The sequence below is a fragment of the Hypomesus nipponensis genome, chromosome 17, assembly GCF_054491055.1.
Source record: "Hypomesus nipponensis isolate SF chromosome 17, ASM5449105v1, whole genome shotgun sequence".
NCBI lineage: Eukaryota > Metazoa > Chordata > Actinopteri > Osmeriformes > Osmeridae > Hypomesus > Hypomesus nipponensis.
This window is the reverse complement of record NC_140377.1, coordinates 13614615-13642149: the sequence shown is the minus strand read 5'-3', so window position 1 is coordinate 13642149 and position 27535 is coordinate 13614615. Positions and strand designations below refer to the sequence as shown.

The following is a 27535-nucleotide window of genomic DNA, read 5'->3' as shown; positions in this document are numbered from 1 at the left end:
AAGAGAAAGGAAGAGGAGGATAATAAAAAACAAGATAGTGGTAAGTGATAAATTACACTGGATAAAATAGCTCTACTTGTCTTGGTGTAATTTTGCAGCAGGTAGGCTAGCAAAAATGTGTTTGTTAGTCCGTTAGACAGAGACTTAAGGCCGTTATATGCTGGTACTCCGTACTAGTTTTCTCTAAAAGGTCGTCTTTTTGAAAGACATCTGTGATGAGAACTTCTTGGAGAGAAATTTTATTGTGAGCTAGTTTATGCTCTACTCTAGCGAATTCAGAAACGTGAGTTTGTTGTCTGTGCACTGACTGCCACAGTTTAGTGACCTAGAGTAGTACATTGTAGTTTTGACTGTAGCCTATATACAGTTTGTATGGATCTTTTTGTTTCCAATTATATCTTTAATATATATTATGTCTTTTTGTTTATCATTTTTCACATTGGATTATACACTTGGTGGAGAAATGAATTCACAAAACCAGAGCCTTGTCTATATCGCAGGGGTGTCAAACCCATTTTCACCGAGGGCCACATCAGCATGGTTGCCGTCAAAGGGCCAGTTGTAACTACGATGTAACGTCAGTAACGATGTAAAAACATGGTGTTTTTGTTGTAGCTTTTGTGAACATAGGGCATATTATGCTGCAATTTAAGTCCGCCTTTTAATTCTTGGACAATCTGCTGTTTTTCTTGGAGGATACATTTGCAAATGTTTGTCAGTGTTCGGTGACAAAATGCAAGCGCGTATAGCGCAAGAGCAAAACTTGTTTTGCCCTTCATCTGAACGCAGAATAGCTTTTTGAGCTTCATGTAAAATAAACATTGCCGTTTTCCAATAGCCTAGGTAAAACCTTGTCTAATGAACGTGATGTCTTCATCATTGCTGGCTCCAAATTGTCGATAAGGGAAGCAGAAACATGCTAGCTTGGCTGAGTACTCTAACCAAATTCGAGAGCGATACCAACTTGGGTTGAATGCCCGAGGACCTTGGCTGAAAATGCACATGGGGTACGTTCGCAGAACCGGCTGCATTGGAGTGCTGTCATTCAAACCATGCTCGCCTTCACCCAGTTAAACTTTGCGTTTAACACTGATGTGCATACACTGCTTTCTAGAGGCGGGATGTCGTCACTTTGCCGTAACACAATTGAAATGCATGGTGAGAGATGTCGTTTATGGTCAATGCACGCTGTAAAGCAGCGTAGACATATTTCAATAGCCCATTAATCTTCCGCGGGCCACATAAAATGACGCGGCGGGCCTTGAGTTTGTCTTTAATATAATATTATGTGACTGCACCTGTTGCACTCATCGTCTGACTAGTGACAGCTGGTAAGAGTGTCACACGTGTGATGAGAGGTGGGAGATAAACAACGACGATTTCTAACTTACAAAGACGCAACAAAGCAACGTGTTTTCGACAAAAAACCGCTTCTCCACCTACTGTTCTGGCGGTGAATTGTTTTCAGCACCCCCAGCCTTCGGAGAACCATAAAGGCAACAGAAATGCTAATTAATCCGTCCTATCTGGCGGCCCGCCCATCCGTAACGGAGTCGGAGTACCATACTGGCACCTTCAGTTTTAACATGCCGCAGTGCTGTGTCCCGTGTTGTTTAAATAGATCGGAGTTTAAAAAAACAACTGTCATTCTAGCGCTAGCAGGCTGCGGGACACATTTTTTTCAGCCCAAATCAACAAAGCTGCCATATAATGGCACTTGTCTCTGCCGATTGGGCACTCGCATGTGCTGTACCTGACTGCCTGACTCTCATCAAAAACAGATACAGGTGGGTTAAAGAGTGATACTAGAGTGATAAGAAGTCCTACTGAATGCTTGATAAGTAGACTATAATACAGTAAATAAACAAAAATAAATAATAAATAATTAGGTTAAGTGAAATTTTCGGCGTGCGCACAGTGCGTGCATTACACCTGTATCATAGTACCACCAAGAAATAAAAACTACTTTCACCCCTGACTACACCTCCTATCTGAGTTTCTAACGTCAGCTGGTCAGATAGGCTACAGTACTTTAAAGTTAACTGTCTACCAATGTATTGTATGTTACAGTAACACATGGTTAATGAGGGCTTTATGACCAAATTATTAATTTTCTGCTTCCACTGATAATCTATAACTCAGAGATAATGTATCAGAAGACAGAAGGGGACCTGAGATTGCCAAACAAAAGCTACCCATTCAGGTGGCAGTGGCCCAGGGCCAGTTACACCTACAGGTACCGACAGGCAACCATCCCCCAGCCTCTGTGACCTGGTAGACCACCATCTGTTACAACGTCTCCCTGCATCACAGTCGTCCAGACAATCTCCTCATGCAGGGCTCTACAGTGCGAGTATTTCACTCGCATTTGAGCCTAAAAATCTGTATGTGCGAACTTGAAAAATAATTTACGAGCACAGTGCGCGAGTGACGGGCTGTTGTCAATACACGGAACAACAGCGCGATGAAGTGAAGCATATATGACATGGAAACCAAGTGACGGAGTCGCGACTGCACAATGTGAACATAGCATAATGACGCGCGAGCGACGATTGGCAACCAATGGGCCAAAGCCATATAAAAAGAGTTACGACACTCTTCGACCTCGCCAACACGTGATCACTTGGTTCAAGTAGCTTGCAAAAAGAACACTGCTGGCAACCTGTTTGAATGGTTTTCAACGGGACAGACAGTAGCAGCATCTCGTTTTACTGACATTTTCGGTATATTAACACATAATATCAATTGGTTACTGGTGTGTTGTATTAAATATATGTCTGATACTATTACATTTATGTATTACATTAATTTATAACACTAGGCTGCAATATTGTGAAGCAGAGCTAGAAATGCCTATGCTAGCTACCATACTGTAGCTCACACCAGCTCAATTTAAGACAAGAAAGGAGTTTGGTAAATAGAACAGAATATACAAGGCAACCAATTGCATTAAAAAAAACCTATTATGCAATATATGGGTGGATGACGTGACATGGCAGTTTTGCTGTCTTCAGTGTCCAACATGTATGAATACAAAATATATTTGCCAAAAACCTTCTCAATATTGTGCAAAACATTTTGCTTTATGTGAACACACTCAACATTAAAACAGTTCATCACTCATTTTTTCAGAATTTTCAACCAAACATAACCAAACTCATATGGTGTGACTGTCCGGCACTTGTTTCTCAAAGTGAGAACTTGAATAAAACTAAGAAAAATGTATGCAAAAATTCTCAAATAAATACAGAAAAATAATACAGATGTCTATTTGTGAGCCTACTATTTTCAAAGTCCAAGCATAATGTTTTGAGTCAGTTCTAATCAAAAAGATTTTGTCACACAAATCAAAATCATATGGTGTGACACTATTTTGGGATGTTTGAACGGGCAATAGTTTTGACACCTTTGGGAAGGAGAGGACCTTCTTCAGCAAGGTTGTACAGTACTAGCAGTGTATTGCTACTGTACAACCTGAGGTGAGTCATCATTTTTTTATATTTACAATAAATCAGATTTTATTGGCACTCTGACAAAAGTCCCACTTCCAGATGTCTTTGGTGTGACACATTTTTCATAAAAATGCAAAAGAAATGTTATTATTTTGTCATAATTACATGTAAATCTATGCTGCTTTGTTATAGCTAGCATGTTGTTAGTGTGCTAATATGTAGCTACAAGACTCAAGGTTGTGCTAAGTGCAGAAAACATCATATGGTGTGACACTTTATCATATGGTGTGATATGTCTGCCTGTCACGCCATATGATTTGATTGTCACACAATATGATATGAATTGTAATTTCCTGCAGATATAACAATAAATAACAAAGTCCAATGTATGTTTTGTCCTTTTAAACATGTATTTGGGTCCATCATCACATACAAGTTGTAATTATCCACAATTGATTGTGTTTAGTTTAGTTTCATTCGACACAGCAGACCCCTTCACAGAAACCTTAGAATGCTGTTTAAGTCTAAACAATGTTTTGTCTTAATCTCAAACCATACATTCCCTTTTCTTTTGTCAACTTGAGGCAGATAATGATGACAAGTGCAGAGAGGACAAAGAGATACAGGGAGACTGAATTTAGACCCTGCAAAGAGAGGAGTTGCTGAGGAAAAGAAAAGTAAACAACAACTGTCTGTTTCCATTTGCTGACCAATAGGAAGGTCTGAGGGAGGGTTTTAAGGGGTGCTGTCACTGTTGATTCAAAAGACCTTGAGGCAGATTTCTTGAAGCCTGGCAATACATGATAGCTAAAATATCATTGGACTTCTTAGTTACAGTGTAGGCAGTGCAACTAAGAGGAACACAGTTATGAAATGAAGAGAATAGACAATGTTGAACAACTGTTCATACCATTATGTTACTCTGTTAACAGATATCAAGAAAAGAAACAGAAAGGGGAGATGCCTAAATTTAGAATCCAGACTCCCCCACCGTCAAGAAGAAAGAAGCTGAGGGAGCTAACTAACCCTAAGGCAGTCGGTTTGCTACTCTCTGCAAATTTGACTGGCTTATGTACAATGAAGTCTAGATGAATTGATTTATTAATGGACCCACTCAGCTACCCTGTATGTTTGTTTTACTTATATTAATACATATTGAAGACCAGTTTTGAATTGAAATGAAATTTGATAAACAAACATTTGTTCATATGTTTCATACAATATTAAAAAAATGTTTGTTTTATTGTTAAATATCAAATGAATCAATAACATTTGAATATTACCTTCCAGCATTTAAGAGTGGTGAAATATTTCCTGCCATATGAGTGATCAGTACTCACCAATAAGTAGGATAAAACAAGGTTTGTATTGACACATGGCGACATTATCATATAGCGTGACACTATATCATTTGGTGAGACATTCCAAATTGTGAAAATAACATACCGTTATTAATGGTAACACCTGAAAATGTTCATGAAATACATAGAAAATAGTATCAGCAATAGTCACAAATATTTTTAAAATTCTATAGCAAGGTTTGTCACAATAAATAGAAAATATGTTGAAAGACCGACGGCATAAGTCTCACATTGAGCAATGTTTTAGAAAATAATACACAAATGTAATTAATTAATCTTCACAAAACTATAATGGATCACTGTTTAGTTATGATTAATGACTTTGATAAAGTGAGTAACTTAACAAAAGGTATTATCCATTTTCAGTTTATATACAATTATTTTCATGTTAAACCATATGACAATTTTACGCACTAATACAACAAATTCTCACATAAATTCTGATTCCAATTGAAAATCCAAAAACAACATATGTTTCTATAAAGATGAGAGTTAGTAGAACAAAGGTCAATCATTTTTATGCCTGTTATTTGAACTTTTTGAAAAAACACATTTTTCTGGTACAAATGTCACTGACCCACATCCAGTGAAAGGGTTAAGTTTGTTTTTAGTGAGTGGACCTGAAATTCCTGCCGAGCGTTGACAGCTAGCTGGACGATAGGGGACCCCTTAATCTGCAGTTCATTGTTGCTAGCTCTAATCAGATGTGCATTTAGAATCTAGCAAGCTATATCTTACAATAAACTTAAAGTAAAACTGGCTATATAAAATGTGGGTGACCAGACGTCCTCTTTTACCCGGACATGTCCTCTTTTCGAGACCAAAAAAAGCGTCCGGCAGGGATTCCAAAATTGTCTGTGATTTTGCCTCGTCGGAAAATTAGTGCATTACTTTTAAAGCTATTTTCAAAACAGCTCACTTGATTCGTAACACTGAACATGAATGGAGTTGAACGTTACAAAATACAATGTTTGGGACTACAGGTCGCAAACGACACGCTTACTTCTGCCTTCTTCTAAATACAATGGAAGTCTATAGAAGTGTCCCAACTCTCTTATTATTTGGCTCTGGGTCTACCCAACTTTGACTACCAAGCCTTTTAATCTGTGGCGTGCCTACATAGTCTATAATGTCCCAGTATTTTAAGAAAATATGAACTATAACTATATTCATGTTTCTTAAGTGTTCTATTTCTATTAGAGTGAAAGTTGCTAGTTGTCTAGCATTAATTGTTAAGTCAGTGGCGTTGTTAGACATAAAACTGTACTGGGGCACAGGCCCCTATTCATATCCCTTCTTCCAAGCATGTTGCGCACAATGCACTATTAGGCTAGGCTACTAATACTCCCCTTGCTTAAGAACACTTCATGAATCACACATAGATTTTTCTTAGAACTTTCTTAAGAACAAATTTAAGAAATAACTTAGGAAGATATTGGTGAATGAGGCCCAATGCTTGTAAAATCAAAGCAGTTAAACTGAAAACACAAAGCTTGCATTAACAATAGATGTCCCTGCCAAAGCTGATATCGAACTTTTGTCCCTGAACTGTTATATAGTGGGTTAAAACCCTTTCCTGCCGGACCATTCAAATATGGGAAATACAATTCCCATGGTTCCCGCCTTAATATCTTTGCCGTCCAATCACCGATTTTATTTCTGAAAACTGCCAGATACTCATGACAAGTTAAGCTCAAAGCACATACCATTGGTTAAGGGGTTACTGGGAGGGGAAAATAAATACATCGTCAGCAACGGCAGCCATTGTTTTCAGAGTAGGAGCCAGAGCGGAGACAATGGGAGATTGCCTACAGTGTTAGATTTACAGCTTCGAATTGAAATCGGAGACGATATTATGAGTAAAGACAAGTTTCTTAATATGTGTTGTCAATATTGTCAATTAAAAGTCTAAACTTTTTCCTTACGAAGAATTTGTTTGTGGCAGTGACGCCCGTTTTTTCAGGAAAGAATGACGTGTCCGGCTTGACTGTTTGTGACAGGCAGCTATGACGGTAGTAGCATTGTTTAGCTTCGATTTGAGCAGATTTCTAAAAAACTTGGAAAAACAACTTTGACACGTACGAACATACCGGTATGTCCAGTCCTGGCTGGTCCCTGGAGCGTACGGACATACCCGTATGTTTAGAACGCGTCCTTAGAATGTCCAGTTTGGCTTATTACGTAACAATAAACTCTTCAAAATTAGACTACGTGTACATTATAAACATAAGTCTTGATGTACTGTATATTTTGAGAAAGTTTACCTTTATTATCCATATGAAAACGTTCAAACAAATTAGTTTAGCTAATGTTAGCTAATAGCTAACCAAAAATAACTCATGCTTTACTCACGTCACCTAGTAAACCGTAAAATTATCAGTTTTCCTTAACTTGGCTATCACTTCCAACACATGTTACTTTTGTACAACCAACTAAAGATCGAAATAATAAATATACATTCACTAATATGCATCTAAAACATCCGACAATAGTTTTTCTTTCGTCTCGTTTTGAGCTACTAGAGGCCATCTTAGATTTTTTTTTCTTCCGGCAACAAATATGACCCTTGATGATGTACCACTTGACCCCGTACACCTCAGTATTTTCTCGTGAGAAGAGTAGGTTATCTCGTTGACCTTTTCACACCCACAATGCATTGAGTACTGACCAAAAAACATGGCAGCCTATATTATCGGTATTAGCCGAGTTAGCTTGTCGACAGCTACACTACGATAATATATCATATGCATTCACTGTGGATTCACTTGAGTGAATATTTGAAAATCGGAACAGTAATGATAGAATTAAGTTATTTGAATCAATATTTTAATAAGTTAAAAAACCCACACCAACACGTTTCTTAATTTTTACCACAGTATCATTTCATTCATTTCAGGTAGCTACATGTCCAGGAAAGGGTACAATCTCGTCATTGTCACGTTACATATCAAGAAATATCATTAGTACACAGCTATAAAAAACATCAAAATCTAAAACCTTGATGCTATGTAGAGGTAGGCAAGGCTTCTGTCAACATATCGGCAGAAAGGTACAGCATGTTTGAGTTGTGTGATGTACTGGCTATATTTAGGACATGATCCTTTACACAGGATCCATTATGGGTATCCAGGATCATGATGAGTTTAGGATTTCTGGATCTGTTGTCATGACAAGTCAACTGGCATTTATGGTCATCATATACTTACAGTATACAATGAAACTAAACAACGTTTTCCAAGACCTAGACAGAACCTACACAACTACAACAACTGTGTGGTATTAGGTCAATAAAAGACAAGATTAAATTTGTCACAAATGCCTCAAGACACCAAAGTGGGGATATTGTGAATGTAAACAAGTAGGGCTAGGTCATAGGAAACTGAATGTAAACATAACATACTAATACCATAATATGTGGACATCAGTTTTTGAGGTAGCAGCCATATGCCAAAGTATTGAGTGGAGTCTGATGATGTACAGGTGTGTGTGGGGTGCATGGGTTTGTCCACAATGCGTGTGGCTTTGCGGAGGCGGCGTTAAGTATAGATGTTTGAGAGAGGGACGAGAGATCCTGACTTTCTTCTTGGCTGTCCTGACTATCTTCTGCTGAGTTGCGGTTCGAAGCGGTGCAGTTCCCAAACCAGGCTGTGATGCAGCTCCTTGGGATGCTCTCTATAGTCCCTCTTACAATGTGGTGAAGATGTGGGATGGGAAATGGGCTTTTAGCCACTGCAGGTATACCAAGAAATAAGGTGTTCAACGGTTTAGTTGATGTTCAGCAGGGATGGGTTGCTTTGTGCTGACCTGACTTGCTCTGCACACCTGAGAGATGGCAATGTAGTACTATACATGGACAATTTGTACAGCAGTGCAACCCTCTTTCAACCTTTTCTGTCTCTTGGAACGGGGTCTGTGCAGGCCAACATTCACATTCACCTGTAAAATTAGAAAGGGAGATGTTCAATATATAGAAAACGGTCAACAGCAGGCAGTCAAGTGGTATGACAAGAGGTGTGTTCATAACCCTATGAAACATTACAGTCATACATAAGTGTCTTGTCAATTCAATAAGTTGTTATTTTGAATAAGCATAAAGTATGGTTTATTCTATGTCTTCCAAGTAGCTCAAGCCTAGATTTTCCAAACAAATTACACTTTCACATTTTTGCAATACTTGAACTGTGGCCTGACAATAAATGAGGAATAATAAAAGTTCCATCAACACGGAAATGAATGGCAGTAGATGGTAGCAAGAGATCACAAAACATAGCCATCAATTTAGAATGGATGTCTGCATTATTGTGTTTGCTCTAATTAGACTAAACATAAGTTACGAGCTAGCTAGCAAAAACATCAGATCGTGGAAATCAACAACAGGTCATGCTGTCATCTCAATATCATGCCACAGGTATGTGTATAATTTGTATAAATAATCTACTCACCGGAAAAGTTTTCCCAGAAAAGTAGAAGCCAACCAGAAAGGTTTGGAAGTATCCAAGCAGCATGAGCTTACTTGATCGCTTTTGATCAAGGGGTCCGGGAGTCATTGGTCATTGTCCAGTCTCGCCTTTATGGCTCAACTTGATTGACATTGTTGATAATTTACTCTGTTACGTTGTTTGTGTGGTCAGATTAAAACGAGTACAAAAATAATGCAGGTGCATCCAGACAGACTAACGTGCTAGGATTGTAATGCATCGTTTTATTTTCCTTACTTATTTTGTGAACACGGGCTGTGTTGCCAGCTCAGTAGGCTTACGAGATGGAAGCCAAGTAGAGAAAACAAAACGATAGTTAGACTGACTGGATGTATCTGAATTATTGTGTATTCGTTATAATCCGACCACACATACAACGTAACATAGCCTCGTAAATTAGCATCAGCTAACTTGTTGATTTGACACTACGAGCTAGCTAGTTTGGCAAAAACATCACATTGTGAAATACAACAGTTCATGCTTTCATACCCGTAACATGCAAAATATATATGGGTGGTATAATTTGAGTTGTAAAAATACTTTGGTCACCAGAATCATAGCAAAAATATCTACTTTGAAGGTTTCCGCCAGTCCCCTGAAGCGGAAGTAATACGTAACGAGAAGGCGGGATAAACAAAACAACCAATGAATGGAGTAGTCGTCACTAATACGGGGTGCAAACTAGGTCAATGGAAAATGCGAAGCGAGAAATGCTGAAATTGTATAGCAATTCGATTTCAATGCGTCATAATCAATTTCTGGAACATTGACATTAATCAAAACTCACGCGCATAAAAAACTTACTCTGGGGGACCAGTCAAGAAATTTAGAACCTACGTGTGAAAGGATTAACTAGCTAGATTATGTACATTGTAAGCTAAATGTACATGCCTTGCTTGGCCAATTCGGTCTACTGTGGAAGAATCTCCAACGTTTTTTAGTTATCGAGAGGAGTATCCAGCCATAGCGCTAGCTACTTTTGGGGGAGGATAATTCCGGTTTCCCCTATGTCTCCACTAGTCGCTAGAATGGTCATAACTTTTAATCAAAATATGATATTTCTAATCTGTTTTCTGTTCTACATTGCCCACAGATTTGTGGATATTCCACCTGCTCAAAGTTTTTCTCTATCTCGTAATTAAAGTGGTTAAAAATTAAGTTGTCTGATGAGGTATGGTGGATGGAAACGTTTTTTGTAAAAAATGGCTGCCTAAAACCACCTTGATAAAATATGATTTGCCATAAGTAATCATATAATTATTTACATCATAAAAATCCCCTAGTTCTCCTCTTCAATATGGTATGAACAGTTAAGGTGTATGATTTAATATGAAAATTCATAAAATATGAAAATTAATATGAACATCATATTTCAACAGCATATGGAATGTTCAGAATTTTGTCCCAGGCAGTAAAGGACAACAGAATTGTTCGCAGGTGTGTTCTTAGAATGATTAATCCCGATATTTCGTAAGTTGAAAGCTTGTGCCCCGTTGCTCCTATTTAGCATAGTTAAACGCCCCGTTAATTCCCACAAAAGGGCATGATATGGCAGGGCCGTGTGCACACTCAGAGAAATGTCAAAACAACGTGGTAAAGACGGTGGAGGCCTCGACAAAAGACAGAAAAACGTAATAATAATTCTGATGTGGAGGTACAGCTGCAAGAAGTTAGTGACAAACGACACATCATATTTAATGGCATCAGCTGTGGATACAAAGCAGTAAATAAAACCGATGCATGGTATGCAATCATGAAGTGAACGCTGTATCTGGAGAAGTGCGCAGAACTGATGAAGTGAAAAAATAAATGGTTTAACTTTAATCTGTATTCTTCAGCAAAAAACAAAGCCTAGAAATCAGTTGACTGTTACAAATATCCATGAGGACTGCTCTTGGTAGCCTAAAGCGTTTCAACAGGTAGCCACTCGTCGCTCTCTGCAAATAAATTTGTATGGTCAAGGAAGATGTGATCCCTCCTCAGGGAACAATCTGCAACATTTTGGAGCAGCAATAAATACGCCACTGTGTGGTGTAGTCCTAGTGTGCGGAATAAGCCTGCTTTGGGTCTATAAATACAGTGATAAGTCACTTATTATTTGATGGCAAAGTTCCTTGTTACTGTAACATCATTGATTTGAATTGAAGACAAAGCAAGGCTAGTTTACAGTTTTTTGAATTACCCATCTCAGAGTAGCTTTATAGAATGTACGGTTACTGTATTGAAAAAAATAAGACATAACATAATTGCTGCAGTAAAGACTTCATTTGCAACAGGACAAGAAATATGCAATATAGCTTCCATTTACAGTATTACCCTAGCTCTGGCCCTTCTCTGAGCGCCACCACACATTCTAAATCCTCTCCCTCTCCCTTGTCCCCCTCCTCTCCCTTGGCATGGTACTTGTCTTCCTCTCCCTTGCCCTTGTCCCAATCCTCCCCCTGTCCTGGTACTTGTCTTCCTCTCCCTTGCCCTTGTCCCAATTGTCACCCTGGTCCTGGTACTTGTCTTCCTCTCCCTTGTCTCACTCATCTCCCTTGTCCTGGTACTTGTCTTCCTCTCCCTTGTGCAGGCATTACTGTATTCTTACTTTCTTGTGTTGCTCTATATTGTTCTTTTTCCACTCCAGATAAGCCCAAAGAGGTCCTATTTACTGTCTATACCATATGGTCATGCAATTGAAAGAACCTCAACTCCTGAGTGTTTCCTAGTTGGGAATCAGCTGTGATGTACAGTATTTGCATAACTTCAGCTGTTTCTCAGTAGCAATGGAATACAATACAGGGGATATATTTGTGTTTCAATTCACAATATAAATAGCTGTTCACTTTGATTGTAGCCGATAATTTGGTCTTGGTTGAGCTTGTGTCTAAAAGAAGTTCAAGCATTTAAAATGTGTATTTATTCTATCCATTTTGTGTCAACGCAACAAGAAATGTGTTAATTGTATAGCCTACACAGACGGATGTTGTGCTCACTGTGTTAAGAGTTTAGGAAACTTGTTAAAGGTATTGAAAAAACTGTCATAGCGATTGTAAAATACTGTATTTATATAGGCCCAGCACAATTCATACACAATGGAAATTTCAAGTGCTTTACAAATGAGCAGAAGTGTAAGTGCAGTGTGTATTTATTAAAACAAAACAAAACATTTTTTAAATTATGAAAATTATGAGTTATATTATTACTTATAAAGGAGAGAAATATTCAATTTTAAATTAGAACGGACGAAAAATGTATAACTACTTATTTGCGCAAAAATGTCAGCTCTCAATTGTGCGTAAGAGTGCTCTTGGGTGTGCGTAAATTCTGTTCTTACCTAAGAATAAATCCCAAATAAGAAAACATTGGTGAATGCCGGAATCTTCATGAAAACTGCGTAAGTGGGGTTTGAGAACAAATTTGTTCGTAAGAACATTTGGTGAATGAGGCCCATAGATGTTGCGTTTTTTTTTTTCGGGATTATCAACCTAATGCACTGACTAATAAAGTACATTGTTAAAACTCAAACTTCAGATTTTACTGGGGCACAGCAAATTTATACTGGGCACGTGCCCCTGTAAAAATGGTCTAACAACGCCTCTTTGTTATGTTATGTTTAATAAATAATACAAAATAAAAAAAACTGTGCTCCTAAATTTCTTTGTGTGCTCCTACATTTTTTCATTTAGGAGCACATTTACTCCTTAGTGAAAACGTTAGCGAAGAGCCCTGTCATGTATTTTCCACATTCTTGATAGCCTATTTTACACACACACACACACACACACACACACACACACACACACACACACACACACGTAAGTCCCTTTCTGTTTCCCCTCTCTCCACCACTCCTTCTCTCCTGAATCGTCGTGCCTCTTGCTCCAGTAGCCCCGTTCCCCCCAGCACCCAGCCCTCTATGTAAACCATTATGCAGCAGCCTCGGGAGGTTGAGTTCAGATAGGCACTGCTGCTTAGTTCAGCAACGTCACGAAAAAACATCTAGCCTCTTCACTCCCTTTTCTCACATGAAACAGGCTCTTAGGTTATGAGAGATGTTGTTCTGCCTCGACACTATGGGAATATCTTTCTCTGCCTGTCTTTTATGCAAGTCCCACAGTCCACCTTTTTGTTACTCTTTCCACTTCATTGACATCCTGGCTCACACCTAGCAGTCTAAAGGGGACCTTTCTATCAGAAAGGTACAAGGCCTTTTTTGTGTCAGTACTCAATTGCTTATACACTGATTATAATGATCATACACAGGATCAGGGGGAGAGAGAGAAAGAGAGGAAATTAGAAATGATTTGGAACCTGAGATAGTCAACAGAGCTTAAGACAATAGTGACAAAACCCCCTGTTACCACACCAACCTTGTCACTTTGCTGGCAAATATGAGATGTGTAAAATGACTAAATCATTCCACTTCAGTCTCTGACACACTGAGAACTGAATGCCTCGACAGCTTTTAAACAGGTTGGAGTTTGGTAAATTGTGTGATTCACAGAGTATTTTTGAATGATTTACATTAAGCTGAATCATGATACATTAATTACATGGTAATGATCCATTGGTGTAAAACAGTCAAGGCCTTTGTTACAGGCTAAAGCTAGAAACCACCAGGTTAAGACCTTACCATAGTTGCCAGGGTTTGAATCCAACCTGGGCCCTTTTATGCATGAATTCCACTCTTTCACCCTGCCTTTCCTGACACTGAACTTTAACTGTTTAATAAAACATCAACATGCCGAAAATATATCTTTACAAAAACAACAACAAAATGATGACCATTGACTCCATGACTAACATGTTGGTAAGTCACCCTGCTTCATCTCTGTTAGGGGGTCTGCTCCCATTGATAATCAACCAATTATAATACAGGCGCCCACGTGTGAAAGCACCACAGCTAAGAAGGGCTGGTGTTGATCTGCACAGAGTAGGAAGTGCGCTTCACTGAATTCCTGTATGAAAGGAGGCGGGATGAGAGTGCAAAGATAGTGAGTGGCAGAGATGGCACCTAACTTCTGAATCAATGACCCTTGGGGACCAGCGAAATCAGGACACAATCACATGCACCATTAGTAGCTTCTACCTGACTCAGCATTGCTGGTCTAAAACGGAGAGAGAGAGAGAGAGAGAGAGAGAGGGAGAGAGAGAGAGAGAGAGGGAGGGAGAGAGCAGGAAACGGGCCCAGTGATGAACTACAACAATGGACTACAAGAATAAATGGCATGGTCATGTAAATCTGGAAAGTGTCGTTTTGCAGTTACAAGCTTCTCTTTCACCGTTAACTGCTCAACGAACTGTCACTTACTGCCGGTGAAGGCGATCCAGCGGGCGTACTTGGTGGCCTCCCGGCGCCAGTGCGATGCCACCAGCAGGCCACAGGTGACGGTGAGGGAGATGATGCCCATGATGATGAAGAAGAGCGTGGTGACCCACTCTGGCGGAAGCCGTGGGGGAATGCATGTGCGGTCGCGCCCATGGATGGTCTGGCACTGTCGGACCAGGCCCACAGTCAGCGCACCTGGAGAGAGGGGAGGAGAGGGAGAAAGAAAGTACGATAAGACAAGTCATTAGTGTTGGGTATCACATACATACTAATTACTACAATGCCAAATGCCAGAACTTGTCCTGGGGTGCGTTTCCCGATAATGATGGATTGTACCAACAATTGAGCAAAAAAAAAAAACATGAATATTTCTAACGTGCGTTTCCCAAACGAATTTTCAAGAGACACTTTAGCTACGATGTCTTTGGGAACGGCCCGTAAAACTAAGATTCGTTGTACGATGGATTTTACGATCAACTTAAGCTTACGACTAGTGCTGTCAAACGGTTAAAATATTTAATCGCGATTAATCGCATTAATGTCATAGTTAACTTGCGATTAATTGCACATTTTTATCTATTTTAAATGCCCCTTGATTTCTTTTAGTCCATTTTTTTTTTTTCTAATTTGAATGCTCTTATCAACATGGAAAAGTGGATCGGATTGCTTGGTGCAAATGTTTTTTTGTTTTTTTTAAACAACATTGCAATCGTCTGGCTTTGATGAGGGGGCGGAGAATTTGCATCAGCTGTACGCTTGGCCATCAAGTGGTATTTCAGACTGGACGTGCTGCGATGATAGCTCAGTTCACAAAGACAAAACACACATATCACTTTGCTCTTGTCGATGGGACCATTTGGTAACTTTTTAATAGTAAACTTTCTATTCAGAATCTTATTGGCATCCATTTAGGCGTCCTGCACTCGCCATCCACTCAAAACATAACGTTAGCCAATACTCTTTAGCCGGCTCGCAAGCCCAAACAAGTGTGTGTGGCGTGCCTGTTGTTTTGTTTCCGGTCTAGCTAGATCCGGTGTGGTGTTGTAGTTTTTCTAACGTCAGTAGTTGTTGCAACAGCATGTTGCAATGGGTTTGCGTTAACGCCGTTAATAACGCCTTAAACTGACAGAACTACTTACAACGCTTTCGGGAAACGCAGCCCTGATCGATTTGTCGTATACCTGGAACACACACAAACACACACCCACACGTCAGTCTGATACACAGAAAGCACGCCTTGTCTAAATATGACGTATCCTTCCTATTGATGATCCCCAAAACACCCCAGAGCACCAGGCCACCACAGAGAGATGTGCTCAGCACAGTGCTCAGGGTGGGACAGACAACTTCCTACACCAAAGAGATCTAAGGGTGACTCAGAGCCTGTGAGCAGCTCCACTCTGCAGCCCACTGGGCCCAATTATGTCAGAGGTTTAGACCTTCTCACACCCAGCGCTAACGCCTTCCTGTCAATAATCAAATCAATCCCAGACATACATGTGTATGCACAAAACACCCACACAGCATCAAGGTTGATGAAACCAGACATTCCCCTAAAGAATGTGCCAGTTCATTAAGAAACAACGCCTGTGTGAAATTGCGATGCCAACGTGACAGCAGTGTGTCTCTACTCGTCTCCCTCTCTATTCCTGCTCATGCCATTCTCAGCCTCGCTGTCACATGCACCTATCCAGCTCTCTCTCTCGCTCCCTCGTCCCATCTCATCCGCTGTATGATCTTTATCTATCAGTTTTGAGGAGGCTCTCCTCAGATAGTGGAGTCAAGACATGAGTGCTGGCAGGATGACACCAGCGCTCAGGGTAGGAACATGCTTCAGTCAGTCCACTGAGCTTCGGACTGGGAGGCCTTTCAAATAGTGAGTCCTCTTCATGGGGGATTTCTACCTGAGTAAGCATGGAGTACCACTTCACATAATGGTGTTCTGCTGGAGAACTGGCCTGGGGTGACGGGAGCTTGACTCAGTCACAAAACTCTGCCAGGGGGGAGGAGTGGGGGTGTGCAAAACATACATTCTAGCACCTGCAATTAAGGCTTCCATGGGTTGAGACTGGGCTGAGACTGACGGGCTGTAAATCTTTGTTGTCAGAAAATCTTTGTCGTCAGAGGACCTTGTCCCTGGGGTTTAAGATAGACCTCTCCTACAATGTGAGACCTGGCTGGTATGGAGCTCTCCAACTGTAGGGTGGATCTCCTAGGACTATAATACTAAAATGTTGAGCTGAGTACTGCTTGGGACATGTCTTGTGCTGTTGCGACTTGCCTGGGTGTCTTTTTCAAAATGTCTGCTGTTCTCCGTGAATGACTTTCTGTCAGAAATATTAATCTATCAAGCATTGCACAGTCAGTCGGTGAACAAGTTTAAGAAAGCTTTATTGCTTGCGGCCGGCCCACAAGGAGACAAAAACATCACACGCCATTGTGCTACAAAGTTTGTCCGCTAGCATGTTGCGCTAGCTAGCTATTTAAGCAGAACCGCTCTTTACAGTCATTGGTTAAGACAAAGGCATGCAAATGTTCCATGGCTCTTCTTCATTGGCTCCCTTGCATAGACCTGGTGCGCGTGTGTGCGTGCGTGTTTGAGTGCGTGCGTGTTTACGACATCAACCCTGATTGGCACACAACAACAACAGGATCTCCTGATGTCGTAAAAGCTCCTTCACGAAAGGTGTCAAGCAGATGGTCTCCAGACCTTGCGTTTCCACCTTGGTCCTTGTCACACAGCATCTCATTAAAACCAACAAACCCCCAACCTCTTCTAGTCTTCAGCCCCAAGATAAGGGTCTTGAATGTTTACTCACAGCTCAGATTTGGGGTTAGGTCTTTCTTTGCACTCAAGTAATACTGAACACAGAATCATTCTTATACAGGATAAATATGTTACATCTTCAATTTTTCCATCACTTTCCAATGGAAAATCTCTCCTGTTCAGTCCTCAAAAGAGATGACAGCTCACACGAGAGCAATAGATGCCAGCTAAATAGCCCATTAACAAAGTGAGACATATTTTTGTGCAACCTTGAACCCATTTCAGGACAGATGGGTGGAGAGTTGAGGTGTTGGGGGGGGGGGGGGGGGGGGGTAGTAATGGCACTGTTTTATGACCATTTCCCTTACGTCTTATAGCTCCTGCTGCTTCACTAGCTCTCAGTGGAATTCCTGTCACGGCATGGTTCACAGCCGGATGAGGCAGATACACACTTGAAGATAAAAACCACAAATACACACACCCAAAACATGTTTTTTCTACTCCCAGACAATTCTGCAGCACACAGGCAGGCCCGAACGGCCTGTTCACACACTAAAACTGTCTGTTTCTACCTCTTTGGAAAATACACACAAACACACTGACTAACATGCTTAGTAAAATTACACATCTGGATAAATACCTAGAACTTATTCATAGCTAGCATGTGTTTCCATAGCATTCCTGTTCATTACACTACCCGTAGACGTAGATATGTCACAAAGTATACACGGTCAACTTCCAACCTTCACTACCTATCCAGATATTCTCCACCTGTCCTCTCTCTTTCTGTAGGGCTCTGGAACTGCCAATCTGCTGTGAACAAGGCAGACTTCATCCCAGCGTTTGCAACCCAGGCTTCGCTTCATGCCCTTGCGCTGACAGAGACATGGATCCGCCCAGAGAACACTGCAACCCCAGCTGCTCTCTCGCACAACCACTCTTTCACTCACCCACTCCGCTCAACCGGGCCGGGTGGTGGGACAGGCTTCTTTCTCCACATATTAAATGCACATCCACACCACTCTATGTTACTGCCAAATCATTTTAACACCATTATGTGATGCTAACTGATCCTATCAAAGCATGCTTAATTGTTCTTTATCGCCCACCAGGACCGCTAGCCGACTTTGTGGAGGAGCTGGACATGCTCCTCAGCATCCTCCCGGATGATGGAACCCCCCTGATAGTCCTTGAGACTTCAACATCCACCTCCAAGGAACGCAGACTGTCGACTTCTTGTCTCTCCTGACCTCCTTCGACCTGACGCTGCTGAGCACACCGGCGACCCACAAGGCAGGCAAACAGCTAGACCTCATCCTGACACGTAACTGTATCACTGACTTAACCTCTGTAACCCCACTGCATATTTCTGATCACTACTTTATCCAATTCTCTGTCTCTCTCCCTCCAACTCCTCCCCTCCCCTCGTAACTTTCCGGCGCAACCTCCGCTCCCTATCCCCCTCCCATTTCTCCTCTATTGTAACATCCTCCCTCAAATTGACGAGTTCTCGTCCAACCCCACTAACACTGCCACTGACACCCTGTTAACAACTTTAACTGCATCACTTGACTTTCTCTGTCCCCTGTCAACCAGGCCTGCACGATCTTCTCCCTCCTGCCCGTGGCTTACGATGGCCTAAAAGGTTTGTCATGGTATAATTCGTAAGCACTGACGGTATCGATATTTATCACGATATATTAGTTATTCTTAAAATGTCATGACAATCCAATCCGCACTGCAGCGGCTAATCTACCGCAGTCGGACGGATTTGGATTGGGTAACTCCGTTGTGTCACTAACACGAGTTGAATTTTTCAAATTTGGCAGCATTTAATTGCCATGGAAGATCGACTTCTCAGTAGCCTATGTGTTCAACAGTAGCTTACGTTTATTGGATTGCAAAAAAAATGGTTAAATATTTGTAGAGTTAGCTCTAGCTATAAACAATGATTACATGGCTGAAAACTCGATTATTTTGGCCTACAATAAACATACATTTCACAATTCTAACCAACCTGGCATTGGATTTGTCAAACCTATTCTGGTAGATTCAATTAGCGGTCGGTTCCCTAAACCCACCTTTTTTACCCCCTCACCCTCCTTGACTGACCCAACTAAATGTCTAAACTCTTCCTCTCCCCTGTCCGAGGCAGAGCTCTCTGACCTCATTCTCTCTCATTGCCCCACCTCCTGTCCCCTTGATTCTATCCCCTCCCCTCTCTTTCAAACCATCTCCCCCTCCATCATAACTTTTCTTCTCCATGTCCAAAACTCCTCTCTTACCTCCGGTACCTTCTGCTCTGCTTTCAAACAGGCCAGAGTTACCCCTCTACTCAAAAAACCCTCCCTTAACCCTGCCGTCCTCCAGAACTACAGACCGGTATCACTGTTACCCCTCTTTTCTAAAACAATTGAACGTGCTGTGTCTAACCAACTGTCTAACTTTCTTTCTCAGAACAACCTGCTTGACCCCAACCAATCGGGCTTCAAGACCGGCCACTCCACAGAGACTGCCCTCCTTTCAGTCACCACTGCCCTCCAGTCTGCCAGAACGGCTTCAAGGTCGTCCGTCATCATTCTGCTGGACCTTTCTGCAGCATTTGATACGGTTAACCACCAAATCCTGCTCTACACTTTCTGAGATGGGCATCACTGGCCCTGCACTCCAGTGGATCTCATCCTACCTGTCGGGAAGATCCTACCAGGTCTCCTGGGGAGGCAAACTGTCAGACCCTCGCCAGCTCTCCACTGGTGTCCCACAGGGCTCCGTCCTTGGACCCCTCCTCTTCTCTCTGTACACCACCTCACTTGGACCAATCATCACCTCCCATGGCTTCTCCTACCACTGCTACGCTGACGACATGCAGCTGTATCTGTCGTTCCCCCCGATCGATCCGGGGATCTCAGCCAGGATTGAGGCCTGCCTCGCAGACATCTCCGTCTGGATGACCGAGCACCACCTCCAGCTGAACCTCGCCAAAACAGAACTTCTCATCATCCCGGCCAAACCCTCCATCTCCCACGACCTGTCAATCACCCTGGGATCTGTGATGGTGACCCCTTCATCCTCTGCCAGGAACCTTGGGGTTACCATGGATGACGAGCTCTCCCTCACGTCCCACATTGCTGCGGTCTCCCGGTTGTGTTGATTCACCCCTTACAACATCCGGAAGATCAGGAGATACCTGTCCAAGCACTCCACCCAGCTGCTTGTCCAAGCACTTGTCCTCTTCAAGTTGGACTACTGCAACTTGCTGCTCGCCGGTCTCCCAGCTTGCGCAACCCGCCCTCTTCAGAGGATACAGAACGCAGCGGCCCGCCTGGTCTACAATCTACCCAGACGCTCCCACGTTACCCCGCTCCTCATCTCCCTCCACTGGCTACCCATCACGGCCCGCATCAGATTCAAGACCCTGGTACTGACCTTCCGAGCAGTGAACGGGACTGCACCCCACTACATCAAGTCTCTCCTCCAGCCTTACACCCCCACCCACCACCTACGGTCTTCTTCAGACAACTGCCTGGTGGTCCCACCGCTCAAGACCGCCCGGTCCCAACACAAGCTCTTCTCCTGCCTGGCCCCCCAGTGGTGGAATCAACTCTCCACCTCCATCAGAGACACAGACTGTCTCTCCACCTTCAAGAGAAGGCTCAAGACGCACTTGCTCCGGGAGTACAACGGGAATGGTTTGCTGAACCCAATGCTAGTTTCCTCAAGGATCACAATGACTCTTGCTTAGAGACTTGTTGCTCTTGTTAGTTAGTGGTAACTGATTTAAACCGTTATATTCGCTGCTATATATTCTAATTTAGTTAATCTTATTTTTATTTTTACTGTTGCTTGCTTTTCTACAGGTAAACTTGCACTTAGCGATTCCTGTTGTTTAATTGTAACTTGCTACGTGCTCTTATGGTTCTTCCTTTTGGCACTTATTTTTTGGTTGTTCACAATGTGTGCTTCTTGTTTTGGCTACCCGCAATGCTTTGGGGCTATCTTGTTATTATTATCAGTGGCCTATGCACTTTGTAAAGCTCTCTCTTGGAAGTCGCTTTGGATAAAAGCGTCTGCTAAATGAATAAATGTAATGTAAATGTAATAAGTAAATAATCCTGCATCTCAAAATGACTATGGCAAGGATGCAATGTCTCGTTTCCTGTCCCCTTGACTGGTGAGGGGCCTTGGAGGAACAAGTTGGGTTTGCTTCTGATGTTGCCAGGGCAATCACACCCATCAACACATGCAATCTGGGCATTCAACACAGAGCACCACAGCACCAGCCCCCAAACACTCCTCTTCTCCTAAAAGATTGACCCTTTCCCTGCCTGGTATCCAATCCCAATCAATTAATTGATCTATTCGTAGACTCATGTTCACTACTCCGCTCCCTCCAGATCCAACAAAATGTGCCGGCAAGTCTCTTCTTCTCTCTCCCTCTCTGATGATTTATCCTCCTCTGGGGTCTAAATGAGAGGAAATTAAGGCAGTGTGCTTGTCCAGAGTCTAGCAATGCTGTTGTTTGAGGGGTGGAAGTGATGCTTCAGGCCCAGCACTGAAGGGAAGCTGGAGGGATTAGTCAAGCCGCCCCCTGAACTGTGGTGGGTGGACAACAGTGTGGGCGAACGCAGCTGTAACAGCGGTGGCCGTTGTTGCTGCTGCAGGCTTAAATACAGTTGGCTGCATCAGAGGGACACACAAGCTGTGTAGTGCCCAAACACAAAGTACAGACACAGCCACTGTAATCACTGAAGATATAGCCCACTTCTCACACACTGACCGAACCACCTGTGAGCAGACTACGCCACACCAACCACACACACTAACTAACGCACAACAAAAAACACAATCACCAATTTAAGCACAAAATAAATCCCTAAAAGTATATTTAACCACAGGCATGTCTAAAGTTACAATTCAATGTTTTTGTAGTTTTAACAAACTACAATGCCAATGGTCTACCACTCCTTAAGTCTTAATCTATATAGTCTCTCAACAGTTCAGCAGGCAAGCTATGTGAAGATGGTTTTTGAACCATGCAATTCTACCAGCCATTTACTGCAGCAGGCTGCATTTAAAGATCTAATTTTAGATGTAATTGCTTTGTTTAAACAAAAACCATTTACACAACTGTTTTTCTCAGCAGAGACAGTTTTGACAAGTAATCCCTCCCTCTGTGGGGACAGAACACTTTCACAACAGTAGGAGGCCTTGGCACTTCTTCGCAGTATAGCCATTTCGCCAAGAACATAAATCACTATCAAATGTCAGACATGACCATGGAGAGAGACAATCGGACTCCATGTAAACACAGATGAATAGAACGGAGGAGGGAGAAAAAGCACGTGTCTCTGTGTGGAAAAGAGTTGGTTCCTTGTACAGCAATAAAACAGGCACACAATTTCCACATGTAGTGATGGCCTTGAGGGCTGCTCTCTTCATTCTGAAAATGTCACGACTCGCGATTACCCCTTCACCAACAGGCACATTATTCTCGCCAGTACTCATACCTAAAAGTATGATGTCTGTATTGGACAGTGTATGGTTCTCTCAGTAAATAGCAGAATAGTGTGAATTCCCAATTAACTAGGTTACTTAAGGAAAGCTCACACCTGTGACCTTAAGCTCTAATAGACCTGACAATCCCTCTCCCATTTGTGTGTGTGAATCCCAATTCTGAGACACACTTACTCTGGTAACAAAGAGATAGAAAGGAAATGAGAGTAGGGCTCCTGGCTGATTCACCGGTTCTCCTTGACACTGCAGAAAATTGCTTTGTGTTAGGAGCCCCGGCAGGAAATTAACTTAGCTGTTACTGCCTTGGGACATCACACAGAGGTGAGGACAATGTCAGGGCTCCAAAGATCCTTTATCTGGGAGGACATGGTCATTTCTCATACTGAGGGTTGGAGATGGGTAGAGGAGGTCCCTTAGCTGTAAATTCAGTTCAGATAAAAATGTTTACACTCATAAATAACAGGCATAGTTAGGATTGAAAGTTGTATGAGCTGAGCAGAGTTAGGGTTCAGTTTTAAGTAGTTATATTGTATGATGTTTTACCTTGACCTACAATGCCCAACCATGAACTGTTTAAAGGGGTCATTGACTGGGTTTTTGGGGTATTTCACACTGTTCCTTGAAGGGGTCATTGATTGCAAAACCGATTTTACCTTGTCATAGTTGAATAACAACAGTTCAGTGGGTAAAATGGACAGTGAATCTCAAAGTCCATTGACACCTCTTTCCTATCTAAATCTCACAACTTGAAACTGCAACTGTAAAACAATCGGTTACGAAAAAGCTGAATTTGTGACGTCACAAATATGGCATCACCTTTGTCACGCCTCAACATTTATATACAGACCAGCCCTTTGGTGTTCTGGCCCAGGATCTCAGACACTAGTTTAGCTGTGCACTGCTCTGTTTACTTCCATGGGAATTACAAATGAGAACGTTTCAAAGTTTTTGTAGGATTTTGAAAATGGACCATCGTAAATGCAGTATTCCAGGCAGTACAGGGAATGCTGACACTTTTCATAATCTTCCCAAGGAACCAAACACTCGAAAGGCATGGCTTATGTTTTTCTGTGAGAAGATCCCTGTGAAGTTCGACACTCAATTATTAATTTGCTCAAACCATTTCACCAAAGACAGTTTTGAATGAAAACCTTGGTCAATTTAAAGAAGGATTTGCTAAGCTGCTGTTGCTGGTGCTTTTCCGACCATATGCTCATTACAAACACAAGCTGTAAGTATGATTTTGTATGATGAACAGTTAGCGCGAGTTAAAGGGAGGTTTTCTCCATTTTATGGTATGCACATGAATATATAGATAAGCTGAGCGCTGATTGGTTAGTTTACAACGAGTGAAGCTGCGGAGCAAAGACGCAACACAGCCAACAGCACTCACTGAAACATTGAAGGTGGAGACTTTAAATAAAAACGTACAAATAAATCTATTTTGTCGACCCAACACTGTTTTCGACAGATTGACTAGATATCATTTGAAATGATAACGTTAGTTGTTTCCACTTCTGTTGTCGAAGCAAACGGGTTTGACCTAGGTGGGTAACGTTACAGTTTAGCAACCAAACTATCGTGGTTCAACTCAGCATCAGTTAGCTATATTGCTAGCTCTAACTAATAAAAAATAACCTGACACAGATCTGGACAAACATGCATCAGTGAATTGTAGATTTACATGACAACACAGGTTAATAATACAAATGAAACAGTTAGGAACATGAAATAACGTTAGTCCCATTGCCAATAAACTAAATCATCACACATTCTACACATGATAGATACCGGATACGTTAGCATTGCTAATATCTGTTAGCGACAAAATCATACTACAGCTTGCGGTTGTGATGAACATAAGGTCGGAACAGCACCTCTTTTCAGCAACAGCTTCATAGCAAATCCTGCTTTACATTGTCCCAGGTTTTCAAAACCGTCCTTGGTGAAATGGTTCGCGCAAATGTGTCGAGGGTCGAACTGCACAGGGATCTTCTACACTACGGTATAGTCAATGTTAGCTAGACTCCTGCTCATCTGCTTTTTATTAACGCTGATTTGCAAGGAATGCAAGAACAGCAAGATGGGATAGCGAAAACACCTAGAGTGCAGGCATGTAAACTAGTTTAGCTTGCTAACGCAACAGCATATGTAGAATGTGCGTGATGATTTAGCCTAGTTTATTGGCAATGGGGATAACGTTATTTCATATTTTTTCCTGACTGTGTTTCATTCAAATAAATAACCTGTGTTGTTGTGTAAATCTACAATTCAAGATGCATGTTTGTACAGATCTATTTTTCAGCAAGATAGCTTGACCTAACTGAAGCTGAGTTGAATCACGATAGTTTGTTTGCTAAGCTGTAGTGCTAGTGTCACCCACCTAAAGCGATCCTGTTTGCTTCGACAACAGCAGTGGCAACAATTAACATTAATCATTTCAAATTATATCTAGTCAATCTGTTGAAAACAGTGCTGTGTAGACACAATAGATTTATTTGTACGTTTTTATTTTAAGTCTCCACCTCCGTTTCAGTGAGTGCTGTGGCCGTGTTGCGTCTTTGCTCCGTAGCTTCACTCGCGGTAAACTAACCAATCGGCGCGCAGCTGATCTATATATTCATGAGCATACCATAAAAGGAGAAAACCTAGTGTTTTTTCCAGGGAAAATTTCACAGGATGTATCAGGGGGCATAAAACAGCACCCGGGCCATTTTCAGCCCAACCAATGTTACATACCCCAGATAACACACATACGTCGGGCCGACGTCGGCTTAAGATCGAAACGTGTTCTATTCATAACGTCGGATGAGCATTGGCAAATGGTTGGATTTCTTCTCATCTCTGTGCTCTATTTCATACGTCGCAGATACGTCGGCTCATCACTGACTGTTTCAGGAAGAACGTTCCATTATGCTCATTCCGTGTTGTATTGCAAGCATATCTAGAGCCAGAGACTCGCGAGTCAGAGGCATTCACTTTTAAAACTGTCATTTATCTTCACAAAGAAGGACCAGTCGTTATTAGCCCTTTTATGCATGAATTATGACAAACTTAGTTAAGATTTTTCCCCCATGTGTTTTAGTCCTCTTTAGGCATACAAAAATGAAGTCGAACATCATTTGTTTTATGAACACATTTTTATACCCATAATTTTTTGTCCACTCAGATGGACAGCATGCGTCTGGGTTGTAAAAAAATAAGAAGTTGAAGAAATAGGGATTAACCAAACCAATGAGAAAAATCATATATTATGCTGTTAAAACTACTGTGTCACATTTTTACCATCTTTCTCAATGAAATGCAATGAAATATGAAGAATCCTCTGACTCCTCAGCTTCCCTCTCCCTTTTTACCATTCTCAGATAACGAACCATTCATTTGAATCAGGTGTGTTGGAACAGGGAAATATCTAAAACGTTCAGTACAGGGGGTACTTGAGGACCAGGGTTGAGAACCACTGTTGTAGGCCAGTGGTTCTCAAACCTAGTCCTTAGGGACATCCCTGCCCTGCATGTTTCCCCTGCTCCAACACACCTGATTCAAATGATTGGTCATTATCAGGCTTCTGCTGAGCTCGATAACAACTCAATCATTTGAATAAGGTGTGAGAAACATCTTAAACAGGGGTCTCCAACCCTGGTCCTGGGGAGCTACCTGCCTGTAGGTTTTAGCCCCAAAAATCTAGCACACCTGAATCTAATAATTAGCTGGTTGATCAGGTAACTAGTGTAGGATAGTCAAATTAGTGTTGTTGGAGCAAAAACCAACAGGCAGGTAAAAAAAACATATCAAATTATAACACCCCAAAAAGTTGTTGCATATCAAGTATTTTCAAGAACATCCAAGTTAAGTACTAGAATAAATCGTGGGTGACTTGAAGCCACTGACGCATGATGTCCAATTTAGTGGACAGATGATCAATCGTAATTTCCTCCCAAAATAAAAGCAATACTTCGAAAATGTTACAAAAGCATTGCTCCTTAGTAGTTATTTACCTACGATTGTATACTTCTATAGAAGGATTGGCAAGATATTTATGCGCTAGCTAGCGTTTTTGAAAATCCGTCGGCCATCTTGGAATTTCAAAAGTTTTGTTTCACTTAGAACAACTGGCCAATGGGTAGCAGTGTATGGGATGATGCAAAAGCGTCCGCTAGAGTGGCTGATGTGCAATTCTAAAACTGGTTGTTCCCATCCTTGATTGTGATTGGCTATAACGCCTTCCATGCCGTTGTAAAATCCAGCATAACCTCACAGGTTGTCCTCATAACATTCTTTAACATTCCATTTTACTGTGCATCGAATATTTCAAATTGAAAAAGACGGCAAAGACGTCCATCTGGCTGTTGCGTGGCAACACGGATTTATGTAGGAATTATACTTTGTAGTAGCGGAAGAATGACGGTTTATTATTAAACTATTTTGTTTCTAATAGTTTTTATTGATGAAACCATATCAAATATTTGTAGTAACAGTTTTCGAAAAGCAATAAGCCCCGCGAGTCTGTGGTTTACTCTGATTTTAGCATCCGCTTTGCGTAGTGCCTAACAACTCCCCTTACCTGTTTTAAAATCAGCGTATACCATGGTTTCTTGGGGCTTATTGCTTAACTAAACCACCAAAACCCATGCATATACAAGAAACAG

The 27535-nt window shown here is 41.6% G+C and overlaps 1 protein-coding gene and 2 long non-coding RNA genes across 3 annotated transcripts in view; 1 reads left to right on the top strand and 2 right to left on the bottom strand.

Annotated features, from left to right (window-relative positions):
* The window catches only part of mosmoa (modulator of smoothened a), a 40503-nt gene that overhangs the window by 6640 nt on the left and 6328 nt on the right, over positions 1-27535 (bottom strand). Inside the window, exon 2 of the mRNA XM_084676616.1 lies at positions 14588-14800. Coding sequence (XP_084532742.1) covers positions 14588-14800 — 213 coding nt within the window. The remainder of the gene's footprint in view (positions 1-14587; positions 14801-27535) is intronic.
* Positions 183-4703, top strand: LOC146253637 (uncharacterized). Its single transcript, XR_014731659.1, has 2 exons — positions 183-4129; positions 4385-4703. It is a non-coding gene; the product is annotated as an uncharacterized LOC146253637 (long non-coding RNA).
* LOC146253636 (uncharacterized) lies at positions 7623-10525 on the bottom strand. Its single transcript, XR_014731658.1, has 2 exons — positions 9256-10525; positions 7623-8749 (listed from the first exon to the last, which is right to left on the bottom strand). It is a non-coding gene; the product is annotated as an uncharacterized LOC146253636 (long non-coding RNA).